This window comes from Athene noctua, chromosome 1 (genome assembly GCF_965140245.1).
Source record: "Athene noctua chromosome 1, bAthNoc1.hap1.1, whole genome shotgun sequence".
NCBI classification, from domain to species: Eukaryota; Metazoa; Chordata; class Aves; order Strigiformes; family Strigidae; genus Athene; species Athene noctua.
The window spans coordinates 68391469-68405255 of NC_134037.1; the positions used below are offsets into that span (position 1 = coordinate 68391469).

At 41.9% G+C, this 13787-nt stretch overlaps 1 protein-coding gene across 4 annotated transcripts in view; it reads left to right on the forward strand.

The window, feature by feature from the left end:
* The first annotated feature begins 3395 nt into the window (after positions 1–3395).
* ADGRG6 (adhesion G protein-coupled receptor G6) overlaps positions 3396–13787 on the forward strand; it is a 110414-nt gene continuing 100022 nt past the window's right edge. For 3 of the 4 annotated variants that reach the window (XM_074896453.1, XM_074896455.1, XM_074896456.1), the window contains exons 1-2: positions 3396–3482; positions 9447–9547. In XM_074896453.1, the coding sequence (XP_074752554.1) occupies positions 3481–3482; positions 9447–9547 (103 nt within the window). In that variant the 5' untranslated portion in view covers positions 3396–3480. Of the gene's footprint in view, positions 3483–4159; positions 4267–9446; positions 9548–13787 lie in introns of those variants that run through there. The other variant, XM_074896454.1, reaches the window with a different exon arrangement.

A 13787-nucleotide genomic window follows, 5' to 3' on the forward strand; every position in this document is an offset into this window, starting at 1 on the left:
TTTTATTGTTGTGTGTTAAGTGTTTTCTCTTTTGCACTGTTACAGGCAATAAAGTTTCAGCATTTGCACTTCTTTGGAAAATAAACACAGGTTTTCCTAAATGTAATTGATATAATGAGGAAAGAAAGCTTCAAAGCAAAAGTTCTGAGAAAAATCATGTTTCTCAAACATTAAAATGAAGTATCCAGACATAAAATATATTTCGTAGTATTGAAACTTTCTTTAACATTCTTACAGAATATTTTCAGAGGTCCATGAAATGTTGCACAAAACATAAAGAAACCACACTAACCATAAGTTTAAAAAAATATATTAACAAAGCCATAAAAATCAGGGCCCATAAAATTAATACAAAATATTTCGCTAATCATCTCAGAATATTCATTAAACACTCTGGAATATTCATAGAACATGCTACCTCTGTACCTAGCATTATTCAGACACCATTGCTTGTAGGATAATAAAAATAAGCGTAAAGCAACGTTGCCACTACAGACACAGTAAGAAAAGAATGAAAAGATCCACTTGCTTTTCTGATGGTATCGCTTACTAGCTGTCCATATAAAGAACCTTTCACTGGTTGATTATAGCACTGTTTCCCAGACTCTGGGAATTTTTTTCCTCTTACTCCTATTGTGCAAAACATAGCCTGCAATGTTAATCTGAGATGGGTGTTGTAAGGTAGCCTGCAGTCTCTCTGAGATGGAGACCTTAAAATCACGGTAATCTACACACACACAGACTCTCACTCACTCTTGCCGAGCAGTAGCACAACATGTATCAGGTAGCAGGCTTCCACAGCTGTGACAGTAGTAGTAGATTAATTCTCTCAAAATTACAAAAGGCATGTTAACATCATCCATATCCATATTGGTTTTGAAAGCAAATATTCCTTTTTTTCATTACATGTAAACAGTGAATTCCCAGTGGCTTTGAACATGTCAGTGTCATCCCATGTTAACATGCGTTAACATGTCGTGACGATTAACCACATTATGGAAGTTAGTAAGAAATACCTATATCTGTTAAAAAGATCATTGCCCTTACAAATAATTTAATGTTTCAACAACAATGTTAGGGCAAATAATTGATCCCAAAAATGTCTTCTTCTGAAAAGTAGCCCCTCTCTGACTTCTCACCCCATACAAAGTTGTTTCACTATTGATGAAAGGCAAGATGTGGCACAGTGAGCTGCTGCCAGATAATCGTGGGCATTTTCTTGTGAGCAGTTAGGATACTCTTTGCTGCTCTGCAGCTCTGGGACAATATCCAGCAACATGCTACTTCATGATTCAGAAAATCTGCACTGCATGTCGTCTTACTGGACAGCAGAGGCGTTTCTCACCAGGCAGTGTTCAGTTTGGGGATCAAGAAGCAGCAGTGCTTCTGCAGTGAAGGGAAAAGCAGATTGATGATTGAGAAAGTGTATGACAGAAATTTCAGAACAGGAGAATTAACCAAGAAACGGCTCAACAAAAGCATGACAGGCTAAAAGTCCCATGATTTTTTTTTTCTTTTTTTTTTTTCTTTCCCAGAATTGCAGTCACCTTGCCTTCCAAATAGGAAAGGAAGAGGTAAGTTTCCAACATAGTCAGCTGATACACACTACACACGTATCGCTAATCTCTGCATGAACAGCACATTGACTTCTTCCAGATGCTCTTGATTTACTGTGTACATCACACACACAGTGGGTCCAATATGCTCAGGAGATATCGAGCTTAATCTTCAATTGATCTGCACATGTACAGCAAATCCAACGAATTCTAGGTGCACAAACTTTGCTGGGCATGAGAGGTAAACGCAATCTGTGTGTGTACAATAAACCCAGGCGGTGAGAACTTGTGGGTTTATTGCCCAAACACAAACTCACTGTACATAATAGTAAGTCTTATGTGCATTGATACATTGAACTCATTGTAAATGCAATATAAAGTTGATCTACACAGACTTTATCCAGAAATAGAGCAGATGCTGCTGCAGAAAGCCATAGGGCAGTTGACCACAAGCCTTTGAAGAAAGCTGGCATGCACGCCTCTCCCTGTGCTTCCCACAGTCTCCAGGGGGGTTCCCCCGTGTGACATCAGACACAGACACAGGGTGGAAAGCAGTGCAATACCTGCTCAGGATACAGAGGTCTTAACGTGGAGAAAAAGCCAACCGTGTACAAAGTCATTCGTGCTGCCTTCGCGTCGCAGTTGGCCATGCAGATTTGGCCAACGCAGCCCCAGCGGTTCCCACGCTGGTGTTCAGTGCCAGGAAGTTACAATGAAAGCAAGCGTGCAGCTTACTGGTTTTAAAGACAGATTAAAAAAATTGACCAGAATAAGTGAATATTAATGTTCAGTATAAAGTTCATGAAAAATTTAGTGATGTTTTCTTTGTTTTTTAAAAATAGGAATTCTGTTTGCTTTTAACTGCCATTGCATGCTGGTAACTTCATTGACCGATTCCTGATGCCAAGTCTTCTCTTCCCCCATCCTTTCCTAATCCTGCCAGCTCAGATCTGGAGAGTACTGTGAAAATTTTGGACTTCTTTTGTGACTTCGTGTTTTGCTGTGTTTCCCCTTCTACCATTTCAGTGTTTTCCTACCTAGCTGTAGTGCAGTACCATGTTCCTACAGGTTTTAACCGAACAAAGCAACTCAGGATCATTAGCAAAGGGTGCAAACTACCACCCTCCAAAAACGCTACCCAGGAGGGAGGCGTGGGCCAGCACCTCGTGTGCAAGCGGCATCCGGCCGTGTGTGCTTCAAAAAATGGGTCAGAGATGCGTCACCTCCACCCACCTCTCTTCTCCTCTCTCTTCAGGGAGAAATGGCACGCTTGAAGTGCCCTGGGGTCTGTGTCGCTGGTATGGGATCTCCTCAGAGGTGCCCTCTGTCCCCTGCGGGTGGCTTTGGGCCAGTGGCTACCGTCTCCTGGGGGGTGTAAATGCGCTTGGGGACTGCGCACCCCGGGGCCACCCCCTCACCGGTGGGCCGGGGCGCTGCGTGGCCGTGACTGAGTGAAAGGTGGCGGCGGGGTCCCGGAGGCCACCCTTCTCCCGTGGAGCGGGTCCCCCCAGTGGCGGTGGGTCGGCGGGTCCCGTCCTGCCCCCCCGCCCCGCGGGTGGGGCCGGGCCGGGCGGAGCCGCCACCTGAGCCCCCGGCGCGGCGGGGAGGGGGAGCAGCGGCGGGCGGGGCGGCCCCTGCGCTCCGCGGGGGCGGCTGCCCACGGCACCGAAGTTTCCCCGAGTTGTGCCGAGAGAGGCAGGGCACGGCGCGGGGGGGCACGGCGGCGGAGGAGGAGGAGCGGCGCGGCTCGGCCCCGTCCCGGCCGCCGCGGGCGGTGGGCGAGGGGGCGGGCGGGGAGGAGAGGTGGGCGAGCAGCGCTGACCTTTGCGAGGAGCCCGGCGGGGAGCGGGCCAGAGGCAGAGCGAGCGGCAGCGGGGGAGGATGGTTGCTGAGAGCCGGAGCAGAGCCGCCCCGTAATGTCACCATGTAAGTCTCTTCTCCCGACTCTGGGGCGAGGGCTGCGGCGCTCGGGCAGCGCGGGTAACCCCCGCGGGCTCCTTCGTGGGGCAAGAAACCCCGGCCAGATAGGCAGCGCTTTCCCCCGCCGACACCCGCCCCGTAGTAGGTGATGAGTAACGTCAGGTTTGAGCCGTGCAGATAGGTAGGGCTGAAGGAATGGGGAAACGTTTCACGTCGGGAGCTCAGAGGGCAGGGCGGGCAGGGCTCTGCCCCCTCCGGGCTCCGGGTCCGCCGCTGGCGGCTGCCCTGCAGGGTCCCGAGAGGCCGCTGTCTTTCTCGGAGCCCCGTAATCCCGTCCTTAGGGCTGCTCCGGTGAGTTTCCCGGTGCTTGGAGACAAGTAGCCAAAACTCTTGGCCCCGCTCGCCGCCCGCTGTGAACGCCCGTGCCCCGGCACCCGCCCAGCCCGGCCTCTCGGCCCGGGGCCGTGGTCGCTCACGGCGAGGAGCCCCGTCCGCCCCGGGCACCGTTCCCAGCCCTCCAGGTGCGGTGCCAGCACAAGTAGGGAAAAAGGGAGAGGGAGGGCCGGGCGCGCTCCATAAAACCTTCCCGGCCCCACCACTCCTCCCTGCAGCGCACGGCGGAGAGGAGCGAGCGCGGGGCTCGGCCGCCGTCGGGGGGCGAGGGGCGGGCAGGCTGGCCGGTACCTCTCCCTCCTTCCCTCACGCCGCCTGGCCCCGGGCGGGCCACTGTCGTGGCGTCTGGGCGCCTTCCCCGCTATGCTTTGCCTTTCCTGAGAGGCTCTCACGGAAGGTAAGGCAAGGTGCGGAGGGCCGGGGTTGGGCGGCTCGCCGGTGCGTTCACAGCCGGGTGAGAGAGGGGACCTGCGGCTGGACCCGGGGGAGTCCGCGCAAGGGGAAGAGGGGAGGGCTCTCGGACACCGCGCTGAAGTGAGGAGTTTCTAGAGATCTGGTGTTGCAGTGTTACAGAGCTGCAGACAGCCAGCAGATTGGTTGCCGGCGATGGGAAAAGTTCATTTTGAAAGGAAAGCCGAGGGACTAAGACGGATCAGATACAACTGGCACTGTTTAAATTAAAAGGCACTGTCTTGTTCTTTTCATCTCTTTCGATGAATGTGAGGGTGTTTCAAAGTTGACTGTGAAAATAATTAGGAACAAGTAACGTTTAACAAAATGAAAGTTCTAAGTGGCATTGTGTAATTAATCTTCCAAGACATTCGCTTAAAGCAAGGGTTTCAAAGTTAAAATCGACTCCTCTGTTAACCTGCAGGAACTAAACTCTGAGTTGTAATCACCTTTCACTGGTTCTAGTTCCACTTAAGAGTGATTAAGCTTAAAATCTGTTTGTTTACAACTTAGGTGAGAAAAAAAAAAAAATTGATCTTATCTTTCTTTTAATTTTAAAGTGTCAGCAACATTTTTCCTTAATAGCTTTAGACATGTCAAAGACCAAAGAAAGTCATGTCAGCCTGCCTGAGGCAGAATTCACATCCTACTCCAGGGAACTTTGCTGAAGTTTTGAACAAGGAAGATGGTGTATTCAAATACGGATTGCATGTTTTGAGACCATACAGCATACAAATTAAATGCTCTGGGATTATTCACATTTTGTGTATATTTTCTTGGAGAGCTGTATGCTCCCTAAAAGGTGATGATGTTGTGTTAGATGGCTGCTGGCATGTTTAGTAGTTAGATGCAGCAGAACTCCCACTAATTTCATCTTGAACTATGTCAAGTTACCATCCATTTATGGTTTAGATAAATTACATGTCTATTTTGCTCTTCTGGAATGAATTGTGAATAAGCTCATTGTCTCCCTATGTTATAGGAAATGAAAGTAGCTGTGGACTGGACTGTATTGAATTGGTAGCTAGAGTGCATAACTGGTCATGTCACACAGTGTCTACAATGGAATAATGCAAATCCATGGAAAAATTATTAGTTCTTCTAACAGACTCCATAGAAGGTCACTTTGTAATTTTTCTGCTGGTTTTTATTCTTTGGGGAAAAAATGCATTAAGGGGGATTGCTGTTGTGAGACTATATCCAACTGTAATGGATGTATTCCTATCATAGGTGCCCTGATAGTCTCCAAATATATTGGGTAAAATGTTATTTTGGTTCTGTGTTTGATAGTCTACAATGATTTGTTCAGAGCTTCTAGCATGTTACCAGCTGGGGACAGAGCAGGGCTTCTGCATTTAAATTGAAACAAAATAGAGAAGAAAAAACCCACTATGAACAGTGTTCAGCAACTTAAATGTATCCAGGGTTAAAGAGTGAAATAATCTGTATATGTTCTGAGATCTTTGTTCTGGACTGCTTCGCTTACTTAAACTCTTGGTGTGTTGTAGTACATTGTGCTGATATCCATTCTCTGTGCTATTGATGAATATTAAATAACAGAACACATCCTTTTAATGCTTTTTTAAAAAGGAACACAAAACTAAAGGGGATCTCTTGGACCGCTGCGTCGGTGCTATTGTAGCAGGGGACCATATCATCCCTGGATAAGCTATAAACTAGTCCATAAGTGTTTGCTAAATTTTCTGTTGAATTATTCGTATGCTGTTTGGATTCGTTTCTAGATGTTAATTAACACTAATAATCAAGAAAATGAACCTTAAAATAAATATAAATATAGTGGGTATTAACAGGTGAATAATATCTGCAACAAAGTTGTTGGGTTTTTTTAATGCCTGGGAAGTATTTACCAGTTGTTCTGGCTCCTTTTCATAACTGTCTGCCAATTGGGATGTCACATTATAACAGTATCATGGATGGATTTTGTTCTGGAAGAAGCCTTTTTGTAAGCAGTGTAACTTAGCTGACTTCCATCCCTGACAACTTCTTGTGTGAACAGGGTGTTACACACGTCACAATGTAGGCCTGTGAGCAGCCAGGTTTTTGAATTTTGGCTTTTGGTCTATGCAAGATTTCAAGAACATGTAAATAATTGATTTCCTCACTCAGCTAGAGGTTATGCTTTGTAACGTAGGTCTTCAAAAGTCCTCTCCAAAAGAAACAGGTCTGACTCATGGTGCCTGCATTAGTGGGGTGTTTTGGTAGCTTCTTCTGTGGTCATTCTTGTTTGAGTTTGATAAACCTTTCTTTCCTGTCAACTGAGGTGATGTGGTGTAAAGAAAACTGTTTTGTCCTTCAGCAGTAGAGAATGTAATTGGAGAAGACAGGTTTACTATTTTTTATGTATTTGTTTATTTTGATGGAGAATTGGTTTTGGGGTTGTGTTTTTTTTTTTTATAGCAATTGTATAATCAGCTAGCCTTTTTCTCTGGGGTAAAAATCTTAATAATTACTCCTTTTGCCTTGTTGTTTGCACTTACTCATACTCTGTTGTTGATTATCCATGTTCTTGAAATCTTTATTGACTTGTGCTTTTTACAAGAGTGAAGATGAGGAAACAGACTGTAAACTAACACCATGGAGTACTGGCTTGTAAGCCTTGCCACAATGCAAGTAAACACTAACAAATAGAAAGCCACGTTAAATAGCGCTCTCAGGTTCTTTTAAGAAAGGCACTAAAGGCAATGTGAATGGGTAGATTCACTCCAGACCTAGGCAGCAGAAACTTGTCATGTCATTTTTCCTTGAGTATCTCAAAAGTTGTGTTTTGGATTCTCCAGCTATTCGGTGGGCAAAAACTTCAGCTGAGTTCACAGAGATATCAAAAGTGGTGACTGGTGTAACATACAGAAAATGTACTGATAGGATGAAAATGAGCACAGGTTTCTTCTGAATTAATAAATAATTGTTTGTGACTGCTTCCTATTCTGATAACTTTAACTGTGCTTGCTCAAAACAAGCCAGCAAACAAAGAACCAGTAATGCAAACACTTCTATAGGTTTGCCTTGGTAGATTATGCAGCAGGCTGGCATGTGTCTATCAGTAGCTGCAAACTCTTTCTTCTGTAGAAACAGGAGTGTTCTTCTGTATCTCTGGTATGTCATGCTGTTATCCTCAACATTTCCATTTTACCACTCTGTGAGTATATATGCATGCTGTACGTGTTTGTGTGTGCCTGTAACAGTTTTCATGTCTTAAAAGGACTTCTGTTCAAAAATAAATTTTCTAAATTAGTATTAAGGGTATTGTGGATTTATGAATTATATACACTGAACATTAACTGTTCCTAAACCTCAGCATTCTGTTGTCTGAGATTTTAATAGGGATTTTTGGGTCATTAAATTGAAGGACAATAATCCTATTGTTTGATAATCTGGTTATTTTGTGTGTCTGGCTTCATCAAAGAGATTCTTGTATTTGAGAGCCCAGTGTTTTCTGTGCTTGTCTTCAACACTTGTTAAGTTTGACTTTACAGTATCTCAGAAAAATAAATCAGGTTCAAATTCCTAATTTGATACAACTACCCATAAAGAACTGGACTTCATTTGTAATCAGATACTTGTGCTATGTAATGCTGCACTGAAGGGAAATCTAACTGACTGCAACTGTCTGCTGAAGTGCCATTTACCTGGGCCCATTGGCATCTAGTCCACAGGAGTGGTTTCATGAACTACTACTGTTAAAACTGAAACATTAGTTGTTCCTTTACAGTGGTTTATCTTGCTGCGTTGTTTGGCTAGTCTACGTTACAGAACTCCACTTTGGGAAGAAACAGAAGCTGATACTGGGAAAAGATTTACATTTGCCCCTAGGTTTCACTAGCGGGTTCAGAGCAATGTCTGTGGAGCAGAAGGAAGACTGTTTTCCCAAGCTTAAGAAAATTGATTTTTCTTGCCACTGAGTATGAAGTCTGTACTTTATTTCACTTTGCTCTTTAATATTTCTCTTCTGATAAATCATACCAGTGGCCATTCCAAATACCTTTCTTTTTTCTGTATTTAATATTCACTAACCTGGAAGACATTTATGTTCATCAGTGGTTTTTTGTGACTCTTCATTTGTGGTTCTTCACATACTGTTGCTGGGAATAGACTTGTAAAGTATTCTGGGGATTCTGTTAGAGATTTTCTCCCAGAATAAGTAGATAATACCTTACTGAACAAAAGCCAGTTATCATCACCAAAGAGGAGGGGAGTTGTTCAAAATAATGCATGTTGTGTTTCAGCAGTTGTTGCTTGCTTTTGCTTGTTGCTAACTTGTTGAATAAAATAAGACAGGAATGTAATGGACCACCATTCATTTTGGATACATGATTAGAAGTCTAACCAAATTTATTGAGTCTTTCTTGCTTCCTTTTCTGCCCACTATGACAGAAACATTTTGATTTAGCCATTAAATGCCCTGTATGCTTCAGGGCAAAGGAAACTAACTCAATCTATAAGTGGTAAAGATTTTTATATAATTTTTTTTTTTTTAATTAAATAATAAAGATGTCCCTGACTTCACTGGCAACGCAGATGAGCCCCTAGATTTTGGCAAGGAAAGTTTCAGGATTTTCATTAAAGTTGTCAGCAGAAAATGTTGTAGCTATCAAAATACTAGCACTCAAAAATATGGAAAGGCTGGTTGAGGGCAGAGGCAAATTCTCACGTACCACCTTTATATAGTTTATAATATATACATATTTGTTATTCATATATTTAAACAGCATAAAGGTGTTTGTATATGTAAATTATGTAAAGAGGTAAAGTAAAGCTTTGCAATCTCCAAAAAAGCCCTACAACTTAACTCTTTCAGACTGTCACCGTATGGGCTGCTTGTTTCTTTTGCTGAAGTACCACCCGTACCTATCTGCTTAGAAGCCCAGTGCTGACCAGTCTTCCGCTTTGTCTGCTAAGAACCAGACAACATAATTTTTGTCCCTTTTTAATAAGCGTATAGACTTCTGTCTCACTTTAAGCAACATTAAGGCCATCCATAATTTTCAATTAAGTACTGCTTCATTTACTGATAGTTACTAGTTTGACTGACAACAGTATTTTCTCATTTTCTTGGCTTGTTGTAAAGCTTCCTGAATTCTTGCTCGTTTTTTTTTTTTTTCCCCGCAGGATGTTTCATGTAGGTGAAATGTGGTGCTATCACTGGAAATGGAAGCTGCAGCACTGTCTCTGCTTGTTTACCACATACATTATATGCATGCAGCAAGCAGGTAAGTCAGCAAATTACCTTCTCACTTACATAAATGGTCTAAGAGCCAGAGTTTTGGTGACTAAGGATTATGCTTATATATGACTGAATTATGTACAATATAACATTTTGATGAGAGTGATGAATTAAAATTATTAGTTGTGATTTGATAGGTTGGGTCATATTTTCTGCTACTGGTAAATTTTCTTTTTGTTGGGGTTTTTTTTTAGTAATTTTGCTGTTATTTATTTTTTTCTTTGACTTTGTTATTTGAATCTTTCATTTTGTCCTCCATTTGCTTTTACTTGTTAATACCTACCTCTTTTTTGAATTTCTTCTGGTTGTTGGAGTACTGTGAGTAATCATGTAGTTCGTCCATTTTCCATGATACTATTTGTGCCTGTAGATAATGTATTCACTAAGCCTTTACTCTAGTTCAAAGCTGTAAAATAGTTAGTGTACTTATTATTTTTAAATGCTTTTATGATTCAAATAATAGCAATTCCTCAGCAAGCTATATGTATGTAAGACAATCATGCACTGTAAAGAACAATCTAAAACTTAACATCGTGGTCTTTAGTGACACTTGAGTACAGAGTAATGTAACACATTCTGACTGTTTTCTTTAAATATATGAATGAGAGATTTCATTTACTAACTGTCTGTTCCTAACCACTAGAGTGCAAACTATTTTAGGATCTCCAGCTGCTTTACTGGAAAAAAAACTCTGGAATTTATTCTGGAGCATATGAAAATTTTGGAGCAGCTTGTAGTGCTCGGCTAATTCCATATCAGATGGGTAGTTTTGCTGTCACAGACTTGCCATTGGAAAAAGGATGGTTTATATATAGAAAGAGTTTCTAGCTTCTTTGATACTGTTTTTTCTCTAAATAAAAAGTACAGTTGTGTTGGGTTTTTCCAAACCTGCACTTTTTATTTAGAGAAAAAACAATGCAGTAGCTGTGCAGTAGCAGTTTCCAACTTCATGTCACTTTAATAGGTGTTTTCCATTTCCATTAAATTGTGTAGCCAGAAATGTACTTGGGACTTGACTTTTGCCCGTGGCTCCATTGGCTGATGGCCTTTGTGTCCCTGTGTTCCTGGGCCATGTAGCTGCCAGGCTCAGCAAAACCTGCTCTAATTTAAAGCTACTGTGGGCTGTTACCTGGTGACTAGAACATTAAGACCCAAAGACCATTAGTCTTTGCAAATTCCACTTGAAAAAAGCTTAGTTATGGAAAGTGCAGGTGACAGAGAAAGAGTAAGTCCCATGAGCCAGAAGGTCCTAGCCAGAATGCTGTGAGGACAGAGGAAGCCAACCACCAGCTCACCTGTGCATTCAGCTAATCACAGCATACCATTGCTACCCGTTGTGGTATTGAACAAGCAGATGGGTCAAAAGCCCTATGCCAAACTCCAGCATACACTTCTACAAAATCATATATGCCCCTGACTAACTACTTCAGCAATAAAGTGGTTGATGTCATTGGGTAGGTAAAAGCAGCCAAAGCATTCTAGCTAATTTGGTCTTCTCTTATTACAGTCACTGTCTGTGCTCTTTTCTCAGGCACTGGTTTGACACACAGGAGACTCAGAAGCAGGTCTCTGGTGGAAATTGGAGCAGAGACCTGAACCTGAGTCTTTTACATCTCAAGTGCTTGCCCCAGGAGCTTTTTCTTCCTTGTTTTGACTGGAAAAGATTTGAAATCTTAAAAACTTTCAATAAATGGAAGAGACATTTCCCTATCTGCCTGAGTGATGAGTAAGTAAGGTATGCTGGAAGCACCCAGGTTCAACAGACAAATGTTAGCTGTTCGACAGTGAAAGAGATCATAGCTAGTCTGCTGTTAATACTTGACTGAAATGAAAATGAGGCATTCACCTTTATAGCAACCTGTCATTTGGCAGTACTTGCCTGTAGACCCTCCAGGGTTCATCTTTCTTTTTATGTCAGTGTAAAAGCATAGGTTATGCTGCAAAATGGAGTCTTTTAATCTGTTCTCTTTAATAGAGCAAGGCAGACAAGGTGGGAAACGCTGCTGCTTCTGCATTTTTTATTTTGTGTTCTTAAAAGGTATTGGTCACTTTGGCTGTGGATTCATATGGTATCCATAATCTCTCTGGCAGCTTAAACTTTACTGAAGTTACAGTAGAAATATCATAAAACCTGAAATTCATCCAGCTTCACTAGTGAGCTGTAAGCTTAGGAAGCTATTGGGGCTTATTAAGCTTTGCCTAGAGAAGGTTACATACAAGCAAAGGATTGAGATCATCAGGTACAGGTTTTATGGATTATTTAAGGGGCTGTTCATAAGGATAAAAATATCAGTCATGCTGTGACATGTAAAAAATGAAAAAGTAATAATTTTATAGTTTAACCTGAAAAGACATACAAGTCTTGGCCTGCTTCCAGAAACAAGTTTAGGAGAAGGATTACACAGCAGAAAATTTGGAACAGGAGCGGGATGGCCTGTGAAAAGAATGCTTACCCACAAATTGATTAGTAAGGCACTGTCAAGCAGGTGCAGCAGGGGAGTATAATCCCAAAATACAAATCTCATGCCTCAGAGGAATCAATGGATGGACTCTGACACTTCAACCAGAAAGAAATTATTAAAAAAAAATATATCTTAAAAAATATTATATGTTCTTTAGTTAAAATCTCATCAGCTGGAACTGTACTGGCTTCTGATCATGTGTTGTGACATGGGATGAAGTCACAGAGCAGCAGCTCAGTAAGCAACCTGACAGGTTTCCACTCCTGGCAGAAGTAGATGTCCCTGATGGCCTTGAGGGAGTCATTTAGCTATGCCTCTGTTTCCCTACGTATAACAATGAGTGTATGTCTTGCTTCCCTTGTAAACAGCTTGCCTGTCTTCCAGTGAAAGGAGTGTAGAGAAGCTGAGATGTTAGAATGGTGGTATTTTAAGAGAATTAGTTAAATAGGCTTTTATCAGAGATTCAGACATTCCCAACTTTTTGTTTGTATGTACATTTCATTGGTTTCAGAGAGCCTAAAAGAGAACAAAAAGAGTGAACAGAGTTCTGGAAAACATAACTAATGAGGGCAGACAGAAGGAGCTAAGATTTTTTTTTTTTGGTCTAGAGTAGGCAGAAGGGGGAATGCATAAGAATTGAGAATATTTAAAGAGATTGCTGATCTTTCTGGACAGTTGAAAGGGCAAAAAGAATGGGCTTAAATTACAGGAAGATAAATGAGGGGAGGACATCTCATTGAGAGGTACAGATACCAGTGAAATAAATTGAGAAGGAAGACTGGGGAATCTTAGTCCTTGGGAATGTGTAATATCTGCCAGAAATTGTTTGAGTCTATAGTCCTCTTTCCCTGGGGATGGAAATACATTAGATGATTTCCAAACTTCCCTAATTTCTGTAGTGCTTCCTTAGTCTTGGCTCTGTAGACTCTATTTTTGTTCAAAATCAGGGAAATGATGAGATCTATTGGAAACTGCACTTCTCAGAATATGAGTGCTTTTGCTGTGCCTGTAAAATGGTGTTTGTGTTTGTCTTGTTGTAATGGCCTCATTTTTATCTGACAGAAGGAAGCAGCAGTTCAGTATGGAAGGTAAAAATTGGTTAATTCAGGGGTGTGTAACTTCACAAAAAGTGTTCAATTTAGTTTCTCCTATTTGGCTTTTCTACTCTCATAGCAAAATGTCTAACGTTTCAACATTGTACTATATCTTGGTTTTGAATGTGCTCTCTATGGTACTCCAGGACCAGAACTAGGTTTTTTTCAGTGACCTTAAAAGCAGATTCCAGTTTGCATAATCACTTTCTAATCTAGTTTTCAAGTGTCTTGGACTTCCAGGGTTCTGAACAGTTGCACATATTGAGGGGACTGCAACATCCCTATAAGAATTTACCTTCTTCTGTCATCAATAGATACGTAAAACAGTTATTGACTCTTATGTAAATAAATTTTGACTACCATGCAACCATATTTAGTTTTATTCAGCGTGTATAAAATATTTATTTTAATAAAGCTATAAGTAGATCTGCAATTCTTATTACAATATTTCTGCATGATGTCCTGTACTGCTGTTATCACAGAATTACTATGACTGTAGCTAAAGCCAGAGTAAGCATTTATCCTTTTGTTAATCCATCAGTAAAGCACATTGGTGTCTGTAGTCACGTTTCCATGTCCTCAGAGGGCTTTAATCAATCCCCAGGAGCTCACTGAAGAGTAAGTTTCAGTTCTGTTACAGTCCTTGAAATTTTAATTTAATTTTTTTTAG